This window comes from Vigna unguiculata, chromosome 5 (assembly GCF_037176805.1).
Source record: "Vigna unguiculata cultivar grain cowpea cultivar isolate G323 ecotype 2 chromosome 5, ASM3717680v1, whole genome shotgun sequence".
NCBI classification, from domain to species: Eukaryota; Viridiplantae; Streptophyta; class Magnoliopsida; order Fabales; family Fabaceae; genus Vigna; species Vigna unguiculata.
Window position 1 is genome coordinate 18,408,193 of NC_140796.1, and position 13,887 is coordinate 18,422,079.

The 13,887-nt window shown below is 36.4% G+C and overlaps 1 protein-coding gene across 1 annotated transcript; it reads right to left on the minus strand.

Annotated features, from left to right (window-relative positions):
• Positions 1-1,656: 1,656 nt before the first annotated feature.
• On the minus strand, positions 1,657-2,375 carry LOC114185874 (trypsin inhibitor A-like). The gene has a single exon (XM_028073815.2). It carries the CDS (start codon positions 2,332-2,334, stop codon positions 1,759-1,761), a length of 576 nt encoding a protein of 191 aa, XP_027929616.1. The 5' UTR covers positions 2,335-2,375; the 3' UTR covers positions 1,657-1,758.
• Positions 2,376-13,887: the final 11,512 nt, after the last annotated feature.

A 13,887-nucleotide genomic window follows, 5' to 3' on the forward strand; every position in this document is an offset into this window, starting at 1 on the left:
ATGCTTGAGTAATTTTTATGTTTGAATGTTATCTAGACTCAGTTTTTGGATTCAAGATTCTAAGGAATACATTGTGACCACCTTATAATCCAATAGATAGATTGAATTGTTAGCCACAAAGATCAAAACCCACTTGATCATAACTAGACATATCAAAGTGAGTCAACCGAAGTCACATGGGTTGGCTCATCACGAGCTGGGTTGAAAATAAGTGAACCCAACCTGATTCACTTTATGATGAGCCAGAAATTTTGTAACGCGGCTCAATCTACCACGGGTTGGTGGATTGACTCACCAACCCACATAAAAAATATTTATTTATTTATTTTTAAGTATTTAAATATTTAAATATTTTTTTAAGCAACCTATGAGATGACAATCACAATAAAATCAAGAACCAATGTCTTCATCATGCTCATTACCAATATATGATGAATTCTTTCCAATAAAGTATCCATATAGTCCAAGAAAATATGACTAATATTACACATTTTTTTGTCATGCTATTCATCAAAATATAAATAAAAAACTACACATTTTTGTCATGCTAATTTTAAAAAAATTGTTTAAGAGACAGTTGTTTGAGTAATTTACTATAAAGATTATTGTTAAAGATTAAAGTATCAACGTATATATAACTTGGCAATCAAATTAATTAAACATTCAAACTATTCAAATATTATTGAGCAACATTCTAACATTTAAAAATATGAAATTTTGAATCTATATAATTAAGAGTAGTAAATAATTATTAAAGGGTTAAATATGTTTGTGGTCTTTCAAGTTTCAACGAAATTTAGAATTAGTCACTCATCAAAATTTTTGACCAATTTAGTCCTTCATCTTTCAAAATGCGTGAATTTAGTTCTTTTAACCAAATTTTGTTAAGTTTATCTGACGTTTCAAGCACATTTCATTATAATATTTAAATTATTTACACTGTTTGACACATTTTTGCTTTAATGTTAACTTAAATATTGAAACTTGATGAGGGACTAATTTCAAAATTCACTGAAACTTGAAGGACCAAAAACATATTTAACCCATTATTAAAAAATATAAAAAAATTATAAAAAAATATTGGTGGGTTAAGTAGGTCATATCCACTTTCAACCCCGGTTCGAACCCGTTTAACCCATAGTGTTAGATATGTTTCAATCATTAGATATAGTTTTAGAAGTCAGATTTCTAGTGTTTAGAAAGTTAGGTATATAAGGATAAAATTTCCCGCCAATGTTTTAGCCTAGGTTCAATATGTGATTTTGATTTGAGTTTGAATTTGGGTTCAAAAGCATTCCTATATCGTTCGTTCTTCCTATGTTTGAATCATGTTTGCATTGTAAATTTCATTCTTCCATTCATTTTCCAGATTTACACTACTATTTACTTTAGTCTACAACTTTATTACCATTTTAATAAAAAATATAGTTATATAACACATATATATATTACTAAAAAAATAGTTGCATAATACATTTAATAAATGTGTGGAGATATATTGTTTCAAGTTTTAATCTATATGAAGGAAAGTTTGTAAAACGTATCCTTTCTGATTTTAGACACTGTTTTTGTCTTAATGGAAAGAAAGAAAGAGGTAATCCAAACCAATGTCTTTAGAGCGAAAGGATAAAATTGTCTATGGTGGTCCGACAAATATGAACAATAGAAAAACCAAATAGTGGTTATTTTATTTAGCCATGCATTGGTTTATTACACCCAAAGCATATAGTTTAATACAAGGAAAAAGTGCGCGATTGCTCATGCATCAGCAGATGTTGGTAGAACTTGCTCAAGATGAAACACGTATGGCTCGTCCTGAGTGACAGCCAAAACCCAGTTCTCATTCCTAACAACCGCAACATTACCGCAGAGGACGCCTTGGCAGAACGAAAGCTTATACCTGTTGGTTTCAGCTTCAGCCTTTTTAATAACGAAGGTACCTGGCACTGTATGTGGGTAGCCTTGAACTTTAACGAGGGTTCCTTCAGGCAGACCCTCAACAACGGTCCACTCACGATTAGTATGTTCGAAGCTAAGGGTCACCTGACCTTCAGGGAGAAATTCAGTACGGATTGGGGATGAAATAATAATTGGAAGCCCTATATCGCCCTTGAAGGGAGATTGCACAACAGAGAGAGGGATAGATTCGTTATCTGTTTGGAGTGCTCGAATTCCACCGCCAGGGTCTCCTAAACCTGCCGGCAATATATAGAATCTGCCACCATTTTTAACGATGTTGCCATCCCCGTCCGTGACAGGTTGTGCAGTGGTTGAAGGAGGGTAAAAGGTTAGGGTAGAAAAAAGGAAGAGAGCAAAAAGCGTTGCACTCGCCATTTCTTTGATTGGCTATGAAACAGATTAAGGTTTTTTCTTCAGTTGTGTGAATAAGCGAAGTTAGGAGGATCCATTTTATAGAGCTACGTCCTGGTGATAAGTTCAACTCTTTTGTGATGGGAATGAATAAAATATCGTAAAACTTTTAAACATGTGAAAAAGATGAAATAAAATATATGTTTTGATTTTCTGTACAATAAGTTTCTTAAAAGTTTAAGGCTTGTCTCTTCCTTATTCAGTTCAGTAGTGTGAATAAGCCAATATTCTAATTTCTATATTTCCTAGTTGAAAGATTCCTTTTGTAAGGACCTCGGAAAAATATGTGTAGAAATTCTTAGAAAAAGAGGTAGGGTTTATTGGTTTATTTAAACTGAGCGGGATTGATTTTTTTACAAAAAAACATTTTCTATAAAAGATAGTTTCAAAAACTTCTACCAAATCTAAAAACTCAAAATGTACTTTCTCATAAATTCAAATGATACAAGAATAAGAAAAGTAAAAAAAATGATATAGAGAGAAGCAAAAGACATTAAGATTTATAACGGTTCACAATCATGATCTTACTTTGAGTATTACTTTTTCAACCTTAAAAAAACCAGTTCCATTATCAAATGAGAATTTGCAAGATGCACACAACACTTACAACACTCTTCAGAGGATATCAGCCTTAATCTTACACTAATCTTACACTAAATATCAAATATTTCTACCCTCGTCACTCTTGAATCTCTTCAAAGGATCTTGGTCTCTATCAATGTTACAAAAGGTTTGAATGTTAGTGAAGAAATTAGAAATATATTGTTTGGTGTTTTTACTTTGAATCATGAAACCCAATCCCAATGAAGGCTTTATCATATACTATTGCACGTCATATGTTTGATAAAAATACAAAAAAGAGTTTTATTTTGGTTTTTGTAAAATTTGTTCTTTAATCGAGTTATGAATTGCAAGACTTGTCAAGAGTTACACAAGTCTCTTGGGAAAAGATACTTAGACTTTTCACTTTATTACTTGTTCGATTTAGTGCACTTGCTAATCCTGTAACAAGTTTTTAGCGTTGCTTTCAAGGACATGTGACAATTTGGGTATTTATGTCTCTTTTAGACTTTGTTGTGTGTGTTTTTTTTTTTGTATTGTTGTATGTAGCTGGTCTATAGATGTTTATGATTTCTATTGATTTGGTTTATGCTTAATGTTTGTTTTGAGGTGTGCCTTAGAGCATGATCTAGTTGTTGGAAGGTTCTAGACATGTAATTTTAATAACCTCACTAATCAAATTAAACCAAATATTGCAATTCATAAAAAATGGGATCGTGTGTACTACTAGAATTTTCAATATTATATGAGAATTTTCTTGCAAATTTCTTACAAAAATTTGTTGGAAAAGAGTTTCTTGCCATTTTTCTTAGGAATTTTAATCGGTAGGTAATACTTTCGCGAGTAATTAGTTACCGTGGAATTTAAAAAAAAATTATGAAAAATATTCGTAACAAATTTTCTTCAAAAAAAAATTCACAATACTTTTTCTTGCGAAAAAATCAGTCTAAAAATTTCCAGGTATTTTTTTTTTTTTGCAAATTTACATTTCACAAGTAATTTTCTTACCAAAAAAATATTCACAAGTAATTTTTCTTGCAAAAATAAATTTATAAGTATATTTTTTCTACCAATTATTTTCCAAGAACATTCGCAAGAAACTTTTTATAAATTTTAAAAAATATATAATTAATCTTTGGAGCCTAATGATGTTATTTTTTACTATTTATTTGAATGTTATTTTATTTTATTTTAAAATCTGTATATTTTGATATATTTTATATTTTACAATTTAATTAAATAAAACATTTCTTGTAGTTTTAATTAAATAAATTCTTATTTTATTTTATATAAAATAAAATATATTTTATATTTTACATTTTATGAACATGCTATTTGGTACAATAAAAAAAGAGAGTATGTAACACCCAATTTAATTAATAAACATAATTAAAGGAAGCGTCATACCAAAGATATAATAGCATAGTCTTAGAGTTTCCACATAACTCCTTATAGTTATCCAAGGCACACAACGATGCCAAACTAAACCAGATAGAGAAAAATTAACAACCATAAAAATGGAAATTTAAAGGATAGCCAATACATAGGTCGTAGCCCTAAAAGAAAATCGACTAAGTAGAAATCTTGCCCAAGCGAGCTAAGCAGCGGAGTCACCGTTCCCCTGTTGACCGCAAGAACCTCTCGCATCTGCTCACATCAATAAATTGATGATCATCGCAAAAGGAGAAGAACCACATAGAAGACAACCAAACAAGCAAACATGGTAAGCTAGAGTAGAAATAGTTCATCAAGCAGTCACATTCCATTACACAATCCAAGCAGTATATATCATCCAAACATGTTATGACTTCTCAAAAAATACACTACACTCTGACTCGACTCATCCGGATACATATAATCTAGTCGGATTCAGCGGATGCTTGCACTTGTGGTGGATTACCTTGCTCACCCCCGAGCTGCTCACCCTCGAGCTAAGTGTTACAAGTGTTACAATGTTTCAATCCCCCACACATAAGGTTAGCCCTTAATGAGTTTTAGGCCTCCTGCTACTCTAACCACAAGAGTCAGTCTGTTCTAAGTGAGACTAACTGACTTCTTAGAGTGTCAAGATGCAACCTTACCTTGAATCCTTACTAGATTATATAGATGGGGCACCACCATTGAAGCATGACCAGGAAGTCTCACCTAGAGACTCATGGATTTACGTACTAACCACATACCAAATATATTCAAACAACTAAATAATATTAATCATGCACTTAACCTCATGCCAACCTTTGTAACCATTTCCCATTGATATTCCATGTTGAATCCATACCATCTCATTCTTCCCAATTCAAGAATATAGAATTTCATCTCATACCAATACCATTTTCATTCATTTTACATACTAAGATCACACCAACATATCAATTCAATACATAACTACATATATTCCATACCTTTCAATACTTCATACTTAAAAATATATAAATCAATCAACCAAACAATCCATAACAACCAAGGGAAAAAAACAGTGAGCCCTACAGCAGATCTCGCTCAAGCCAGACGCCCTCACTTAGGCGAGAGGAGTCCCCTCGCTCAAGTTGTAGGCCCTCGCTTAAGCGAGATCACGACAGAGGCCTTGAGAGGTTTTCCGCTCGCTCGCTTAGGCGAGCCCTCCTCGCCTGAGCGAGCCCACTCCTCACCCAAAGGTGAGGTTCCTAACCTGGGCTGCAACTGCAACGACACACTTCAAGCTCCCACGCGTTCTCGCTTAGGCGAGCATCTCTCGCCTGACCGAGATAGTACCTCGCTCAAAACGAAAGCCTTACGCTTGAGCGAGAGCTCGAGTGCGAGCTAGGGTTTGTTTCTACAAGTCTCGCCTAAGCGAGACAAGGTCGCTTGGGCGAAAGTGTTGGGTCTCAACAATGTTCTCCCGGCAACAGTCATACATTCATACCCACACAGCAATACCATTCCATCCAAACGTTTACAGTAGCACATCAACCACACAATCATGTAAACATTGACAAAATAAGCAAGAATCGAACTGACATAAAATCTCTAGCTTCCCTTACCTGGAAAGAGCTAGCAGGAACTTTGATATGCGACAATGAGCACCATAGACCTACGGATAGACCAAAATAACTATAAACAAACGGTGGAACAGAACAAGAACAAGGTTACCACGAAACACTAACTAAGATTACGAAAGCGTAGCTAGAGGAAAACTAATGTTAGTTAAGGAGTAACTTATGTGACTTAGAGAACGAGACTAAACTAGCTCGAAGGTGGTGAAGGTCCAAACCCTAGTAGAGGAAGATGACTGCAGCTCTTAGGACAAGGGGTTGTTTTCTAAAAGTGCATTAGAATGGTTAGGGTTAGGGCAGATTAGGTCTGAATCCCCCCTTTGGGCCAACCCTTAGGCTCAATAGATTGGGGCAGCCCTTAAAATAAAAGGGTTGGATCAAATGAGCTTCCAACACATGAGCCGGATCACTCACATACTTCCTCATCTGCGATACATGGAACACCGGGTGGAGATTTGCCAACTGAGGAGGCAAAGCTATCTCGTAAGCCACAGGTTCAATCCTCCTCGAGATCTGATAAGAGCCAAAGAACTTAGGAGAGAGTTTTCTTGAGCGGAGAGCCCTTCCCACCCTAGTGGTTCGGGTCACCCTCAAGAACACATGATCTCCTGCCGCGAACTCCAAGGGTCTCCTCCTACGGTCCGCATAGGCCTTCTGCCTACTTTGAGAAGCTTACATTCTATCTCTCACCATCCTCACCTTCTTAGTAGTCTGCTCCAACAACTCTGGTCCCACAAGTATTGCTTCCCCATCTTGATACCAACATAGAGATGTCCTACACTTTCTGCCATAAAGAGCCTCATATGGCACCATGGCAATACTCGCATGAAAACTGTTGTTGTAGGTGAACTCTGTCAAAGGAAAAACTTCATCCCAAGCACCCCAAATGATCCAGTATGCACGTCCTTAACTAATCCTCGAGTTACTAGATCGTCCACTCAGACTGGCTGTCGTCTGAGGATGATAAGCTGGACTCATGGTGAGCTTGCTACCCAAAGCACTTTGTAGCGTCTGCCAAAACCGTGAAGTGAATCGTGGATCTCTGTCGGAGACTATACTCGAAGGTACTCCGTGCAACCTTACAATATCTTTGATGTACAGTTGAGCCAACTTGGCCATAGACATCCTCAAGTTCATCGCCAAGAAGTGAGAACTCTTGGTTAATCGATCCACTATAACCCAGATGGTATCGTGCCCCCTAAAAGTTCGTGGCAAATGTGTCACAAAATCCATGGAGATGCTATCCCATTTCCACACTAGTATTTGTAACGTCCTATACGAAAATTACTTATTAAAATAAACAAAAAAAATAAATAATGATAAACAACCTCATTTATTATTCATCAATTTTCTAAAACCACGGGAAAAATTAAAACTTAAGTTCAACGCGCCAAAACAGATAAAATACTTTGCATTAATACCGTATTACAAATAAAATGGTCTATAAAATTATTACAATAAAAACCATAGTCTGATAAAATAAACTAATGAGAAAAATCCCCAAGAGTTCCCCACTCTGTCTCTATGCGTCTGCTTGCTCACCTGCATCAACATATGCTCCCATGTAACAAGTTACATGATCATCGCCAAACACACACAGATAGGGTGAGCTCATTTAAATAAAGCCAACCAATAAAATATTAAATATAACATCTTAGCATTTAAACACGGGTTAGTATGTTACTCCATTTTACCCTTACTTCTCCATTTCCAGTACTTGCATTTAGACGTCTAACATTTCTATACCCTTTAGGTGAGATCATTGATCAATCTTTGCTGCACGAGTGTCTACTCGCCCCTCCGACTACAGGCCACCACCTGATAGTCCACACGTGGGAATAACTTTGCCACAACATTTCACCGTGACACCAAGTGGAGCTCCCCAAAACAAACCTAAGTTTGTAGTTGTTCCCAGACTACAAAAACTCTAACAGCATGCACTAAAGAAGGCAATTATCTGAAACCTCGCTGTACGAGCCATAACCCACACACTCCACTGGACTTCCTAAACCACTAGGCCACAACCTAAAGTGGTCACGTGTTACCCCAATACAAGTTATACTTGTAATTGGGCCCCCAGCCCAAGCCTTGCATCATGAACATTACCTAAAGTTGTGTAGAAACCTTTCCTTGCGCACCATCACTGAACCAAATCCGCTTGGTGCACATCACACGCCGCTAGGTGGAAACTAGGTACAGACCGCCTGACGTTGCAGAATCATCATTGCACCGTCACCGCTGGGCAGACTCCACCCTGTCGCCAAGCGCCCTACAATGTCCATCACCACCTGGCGCACCAATCACACAACGCTAGGGGCCAGCCTCCCTCTAGGCCTTCTATTTCACCATTTCGCTTGGCAGGACTATCCCTACCGCCAAGCGCCCTGCTCGCGTTGTGACCACGGTCACTGGTTTGTGACCCGTCCGCCTGGCGACTCGCTCACGCCGCCAGGCACCATACCAGTAGCACAATGCTACTGGTTTTTGGCACTTAAACAGATCCCAATGAATCTCAAATCACATAACCCACCAAAATATAGCACAATTATGGTACTTTAGATATAGTCCTATAACTATATTACCAATCACACAACAAATCATAATAAAACAACAATTTCCAATGTAATTAACACACATTACATAACTTAAATAGAGAAGCATGCAATCTATTCCACTTCTAAGTTTCAATCTCAATCATTCCAGCACGCTTAAAATAACTAATTTGGACTTTACCTTTCATATCAGTCATTTTACTATTTGACCCAAATCTATAATCATCCAATTCCATCTTATAGTGTCCAAATTAATGATTCCCATATACATGTATTCCTTATCATGTTTCTACATACAATTCTTATTGAGTTTAATGCTTATATCACATAATTGTACCCAAATCAATTCACACCTTTTAACAGTTATAGTTCATTCTCTCACCTGTCAAACTTTATTCTCACGCTCCATAATTACTTACAAAATTTTACATACCATAGGTTCAATTAACTACATTCTAAAATCCTACTCAGGAGAAATCCATGTGTTTCCTGCCTCTGCGATGTCGCCTGGCGGTAATCACGGTACCGCCAGGCAGCGTACAACAATTCCAGGTCCTGTCCAGGTTTCCACACTCAATGTGACCCCAACTAATCCCATACACACCATACAACATCATTCATATATAATTTCAATTGCACACATCGTATAGAGTTCATACTTGATCATATTGACATCAATCCTAATGAACAATGCACTCATCATAGGCATGATTCAACAAAATTATTGCCAATTTTCCCAGCATGAACCATAAACCCAATATCATACAAGGGCCTCGAAATTCCACCAATTGAAACATTAAGAACCAATCATATTAAACCAAACATACACATACATTAACAATTTGATACAGACCTCATCACGTCACTGACAAACCAACAAAAAATAAGAAAACAGCAGCAACAATTACAACGCCTGGCGGGTCACTACAGGCCGCCAGGCGGATCATCTGCAAACCCAGAAAACTGGGTACAACCTCATGTGCCGCCAGGCAGCAGTTCATGCGCCGCCAGGCGTTTTCTGGAAAACTCCAGAAAACGCGAAATAAAGCAGAAATTAAAGGTTTTCCCAATTCAAGCATGGCCCAGAACACATCTTCATACAATACAGAAATAAAACATGCAATACGAAGTCCCCTCACCTGGATTCCCTTAGCTTCGCCTTAACTCTTGCAAGCTCTCCCTTGATCACCAATGTTCTCCTTTTTCTTTCTCTCAAGACAGCTCCTCAAGTCTCACTCAAACTCACCAAAACTCACAAACTCGTGCTCTCTTCTGTACCCACAATGACATCCTCACCAAACCCTTTCTCTTACTCCTAATTAGCTTTTTATTGTGCTCTTAAAATGGTTTGATTGCACCAAAACGAATTTAGCCATTAATCCATCATTAATCATCACTTAATGGTCTAATGCCTTTTGTTTTACAGCCACCCTTGCTGCCATGTACTCTAGGGTTTTCGTGCCCCTTTCACTTCCATGCTAGGCTAAGTTTTTACAAAAAGAAAATTATTTTGTTCAAGCCAAGGTTTGAACCCATGACCATGCAATGCCAACTCAATGTCAAACCATTCAACCAATTCATATTTCATGCCAACTAATATAATTCAAATATTATATTCTTAATTAACACGCATATGCATATTATTAAAACAATAAAAATTAAATACTACACAAAATGGCATACCTAGGACTTGAACCCAAGTCCTTTCATACAACCAAAGTACTCTCAACCACTTGAGCTAGTACTTTTCCAAGTCATACCAATCAGAATTTAATGCCATAAAGGCTTCTACTATCTGCATTTATTAATAATTATTTATTTAATTATTTATATTTTGTGGGTCTTACAGTATTTCTAAGGGCTGTAGAATCCCACCGGGCCTCTAATGCTCAACTTTCGCCTTCTGACAAGTCATACAGGCCAATACAAACTATGCTATATCCTTTTTTATACCCTACCACCAGAAGTTCTGCTTGAGGTCCTAGTACATCTTAGTCATGCCCGAATGCAAGCTAAGACGACTCTTATACCCTTCCTCAAGGATTAATCTTTTCACCTCTGCGTCATCTGGTACACATACCCTGGCTTGAAATCTTAATATCCTGTCATAACCAAAGGAAAAATCTCTAGCCTCATCTGACCCAAGCTGTTCTCTAACTCTGTTCAGACTAGCATCCAATAACTGCCTTTCTCTGATTTAGTCCAAGAAGTCACTAGATATTGTCAGAGTACTACACCCAATGAACTCGGATCCCAACTCCACTTATAGCTTCATATCTCTGAACTTCTCTAGTAGTTCCACCTCCTTGATCATAACGTGTGCAACATGTACAGTCTTCCTACTCAAGGCATCTGCCACTAGGTTTGCCTTTCCTGGACGGTACAAGAGCTCGGAATCATAATCCTTCAAGAACTCCATTCATCTTTTCTTCCTCATGTTCAGCTCCTTCTGATCAAACGAATACTTGAGACTCTTATGATCGCTAAACACACGAAACTGGGCACCAAAGAGATAGTGCCTCCAGATCTTCAAGGCAAATACTATAGCCGCCAACTCTAAGTCATGAATGGGGTATTTTCTCTCATGCACCTTAAGCTCCCTTGAAGCATAGAGATTTGGCACATGCATTCCAATGTTTCTTCGCTTGGCCTAGAGATTTGGTTGATTATGACACCCCGGTACATACTCTCAAACCCACCATATACTAAATTTTTATGTTTACATGTTTATTATATTCAAACTTAAATTATATTTCATTTTAACTGAAATTGCATCAATATAGGAAAATCCTCAACCAAAGAAGATTCTTTTCTTTTTGGATGATCCTCTTGGTTCATTACTCCAACTTGCACAAATCATAGATGGTAAGCCGATGTAGATTCCTTGGGATTCTAACATTTTTGGGAGAGACCTTGAGATCCCACTTTACTTGCATTCCTAAGATGTCTTGGAGCTTGCACGGGGACAAAAGAAACTGAATATTACCATTATTCAGTTATGGATGATTTAAGTCTTTCAGTCATTATATATAGTTATTTGATATATTTATCTATTTACTTATATGAAATCAATTTTATGTTTAGGTATTTGTCTGGTGTCACTGAAACTATGGGGCTGAATGATTTATATGAGTTTGTAGAGCCCCAACTCACTCATGAAGGCAACAAGTTTGATGACACCCAAGCATATGTGACCAAATGCTTTCAACGCGGAAAAGAAATTTATTTTGTCCCTTATGTTGCTAGGTAAGTCATTTTTGTTAACATTTGAATATAATCTGTCATTTTAATGCATCACAATGAATTTATTTTCTTCTCAGGTGTCATTAGTTACTTGTGGTTTCCCTAAGGGAGAACCTTATTGTGTGGCTTCGCTCTTTGCACCGCCCTCCCCCCATCCATTTTAGACAAGTGATAAATTTGTAGGAAACCTCAATGTCAATCTTATGAATATGACATGTTATATAAAAGTATCCTAACTTATTCCCTTTATCATAGTTCAATTGTTGGACATAACATGTTGTTAGGGAGATCAACGGCTAACGCAAAATGTCTTACATGGTGTTCCCTCCAGATTTGATATTTCTATCCATATATTTATAATTATTTAATTTGATTTTCTTCCTTAATTAATTTTAATGTTGTTGATATAATGTAGTGTAATAGACAAATCGTCTCATATGAGTGCGGTTACTATATAATGCAATGGATGAGAACCATTGTGCGTGCTTGTATTACAACTAATTGAGAAACGATAATATATATTTAAATTAAAACAAATACTTTGCAATATACTAAAGTTTGGTATACTAAAGTTGTTTTTCTATATACAAACTTAAGTTAATGTCTTATTTTGCTGACATTCAAGAGTCCTGCGCCAATTCCCGCGAAGTCCATAAAGTTTGATAGGATATCATGTGCAAAATTCATAATTCAGATGTACAATAGTATTGATTAGGATATATGTATTTGGATTGTGGATATTGCAATTATCTTTTAAATGTATTTGGATTGTGGATGTTTGATAAAATATTATGTTATGGTTTGTGCTGGTCTTGGAAAAAATATGCAAGTTTAAATGTGAGAATGATATTAAAATAGAAAATGTATTTAAAAAAAAACAATAGAATAGGCCTCAATTCTTACCAAGACCGAAGCAAAAAGGTAGTCTATGACTTCGGTTAATTCTTACCATAACCGAGGCCAAAGGCTCTGCAAATTTTTTAATAAATTAAATATGTCGTGAACCTATGGCTTCGGTTCATGACTGACTCGAGGTATAAAAGTGGGTCTATGGCTCCGGTTCATCTACAACCGAGACATAAAAAGGCGTCTATGGCTCTGATTCGTTTACAATCAAAGTATAAAAGTGGGTCTATGACCTCGGTGATAATCAAGACCAAAAGACACACCCTTTTGACCTTGCCCCAATATGTCTTGGTTATAAAACCGAGACAGAATAACAAAAACAACCAGACCAAAAGCCCTTACCGGTGAAATCACATATAAATAACTTAGTCACTCTCAATCTTGGTAATGTCTTTCTTACCATCATAGAATTCCTGAAAAAAGAAATTACAAATGAATATAATTATTATCTTTCCTTGATAAAATTAACATAGAAGTTTGAAACATTCATTCACCTAAAGTAGTTTGAAACATCAGCCTCGCTAAAAGTGCTGTCAGCCAGAAATGTCAGGTACATTTGTCATGATGCACTTATGTATTTACCATAATCTCCCTTTCCATTGAACTTTGGAGCATCTTTAGCCAGAACAAGTAAATACTGCCCACGAGGCCTGGTAATCAACCATCACAAAAGATGAAAAATGTAGTATGAAATATTCAACAAATTTTCTACACAAGAATCCAAATGGAAAGTACAAATCTTCACCTTTCAATTAGCCTAATCTACACAAGTATGGCATTAGAAGCGAAGCAATTGACATATAACGACACTAAACAATCCATAATAATAAGATTCGGCAGTAGACTAGAGACTCGACTTCCATGTTTTCAAATTCAGTTATTAACTAGGGAAACAAAAAGAGAAAGCAAAGAATAACCGAAGGGAATACCTTAAAACAGCATGACTGCATCACACATACACCTCCTTAGCTCCCTCTTCATGTAACAGTGCAGCACCCTTGGCAATTGTCCCTGCCGTCCAAAAAATTACAATTAGATACATTCCAACATATATCAATGATGAAAATAGCAACTAATGGACAACGAATAAACACCAAAATACTCATGAGGAAAATGCAAAATAATAACTGAATTCTTCCCCATCAATTACAGTAGCAAAATAAAGTATTAAAGTTATTATTTAACCAATTTCTAGTCTTTATAACTAGATTCAGTAGTTCCTC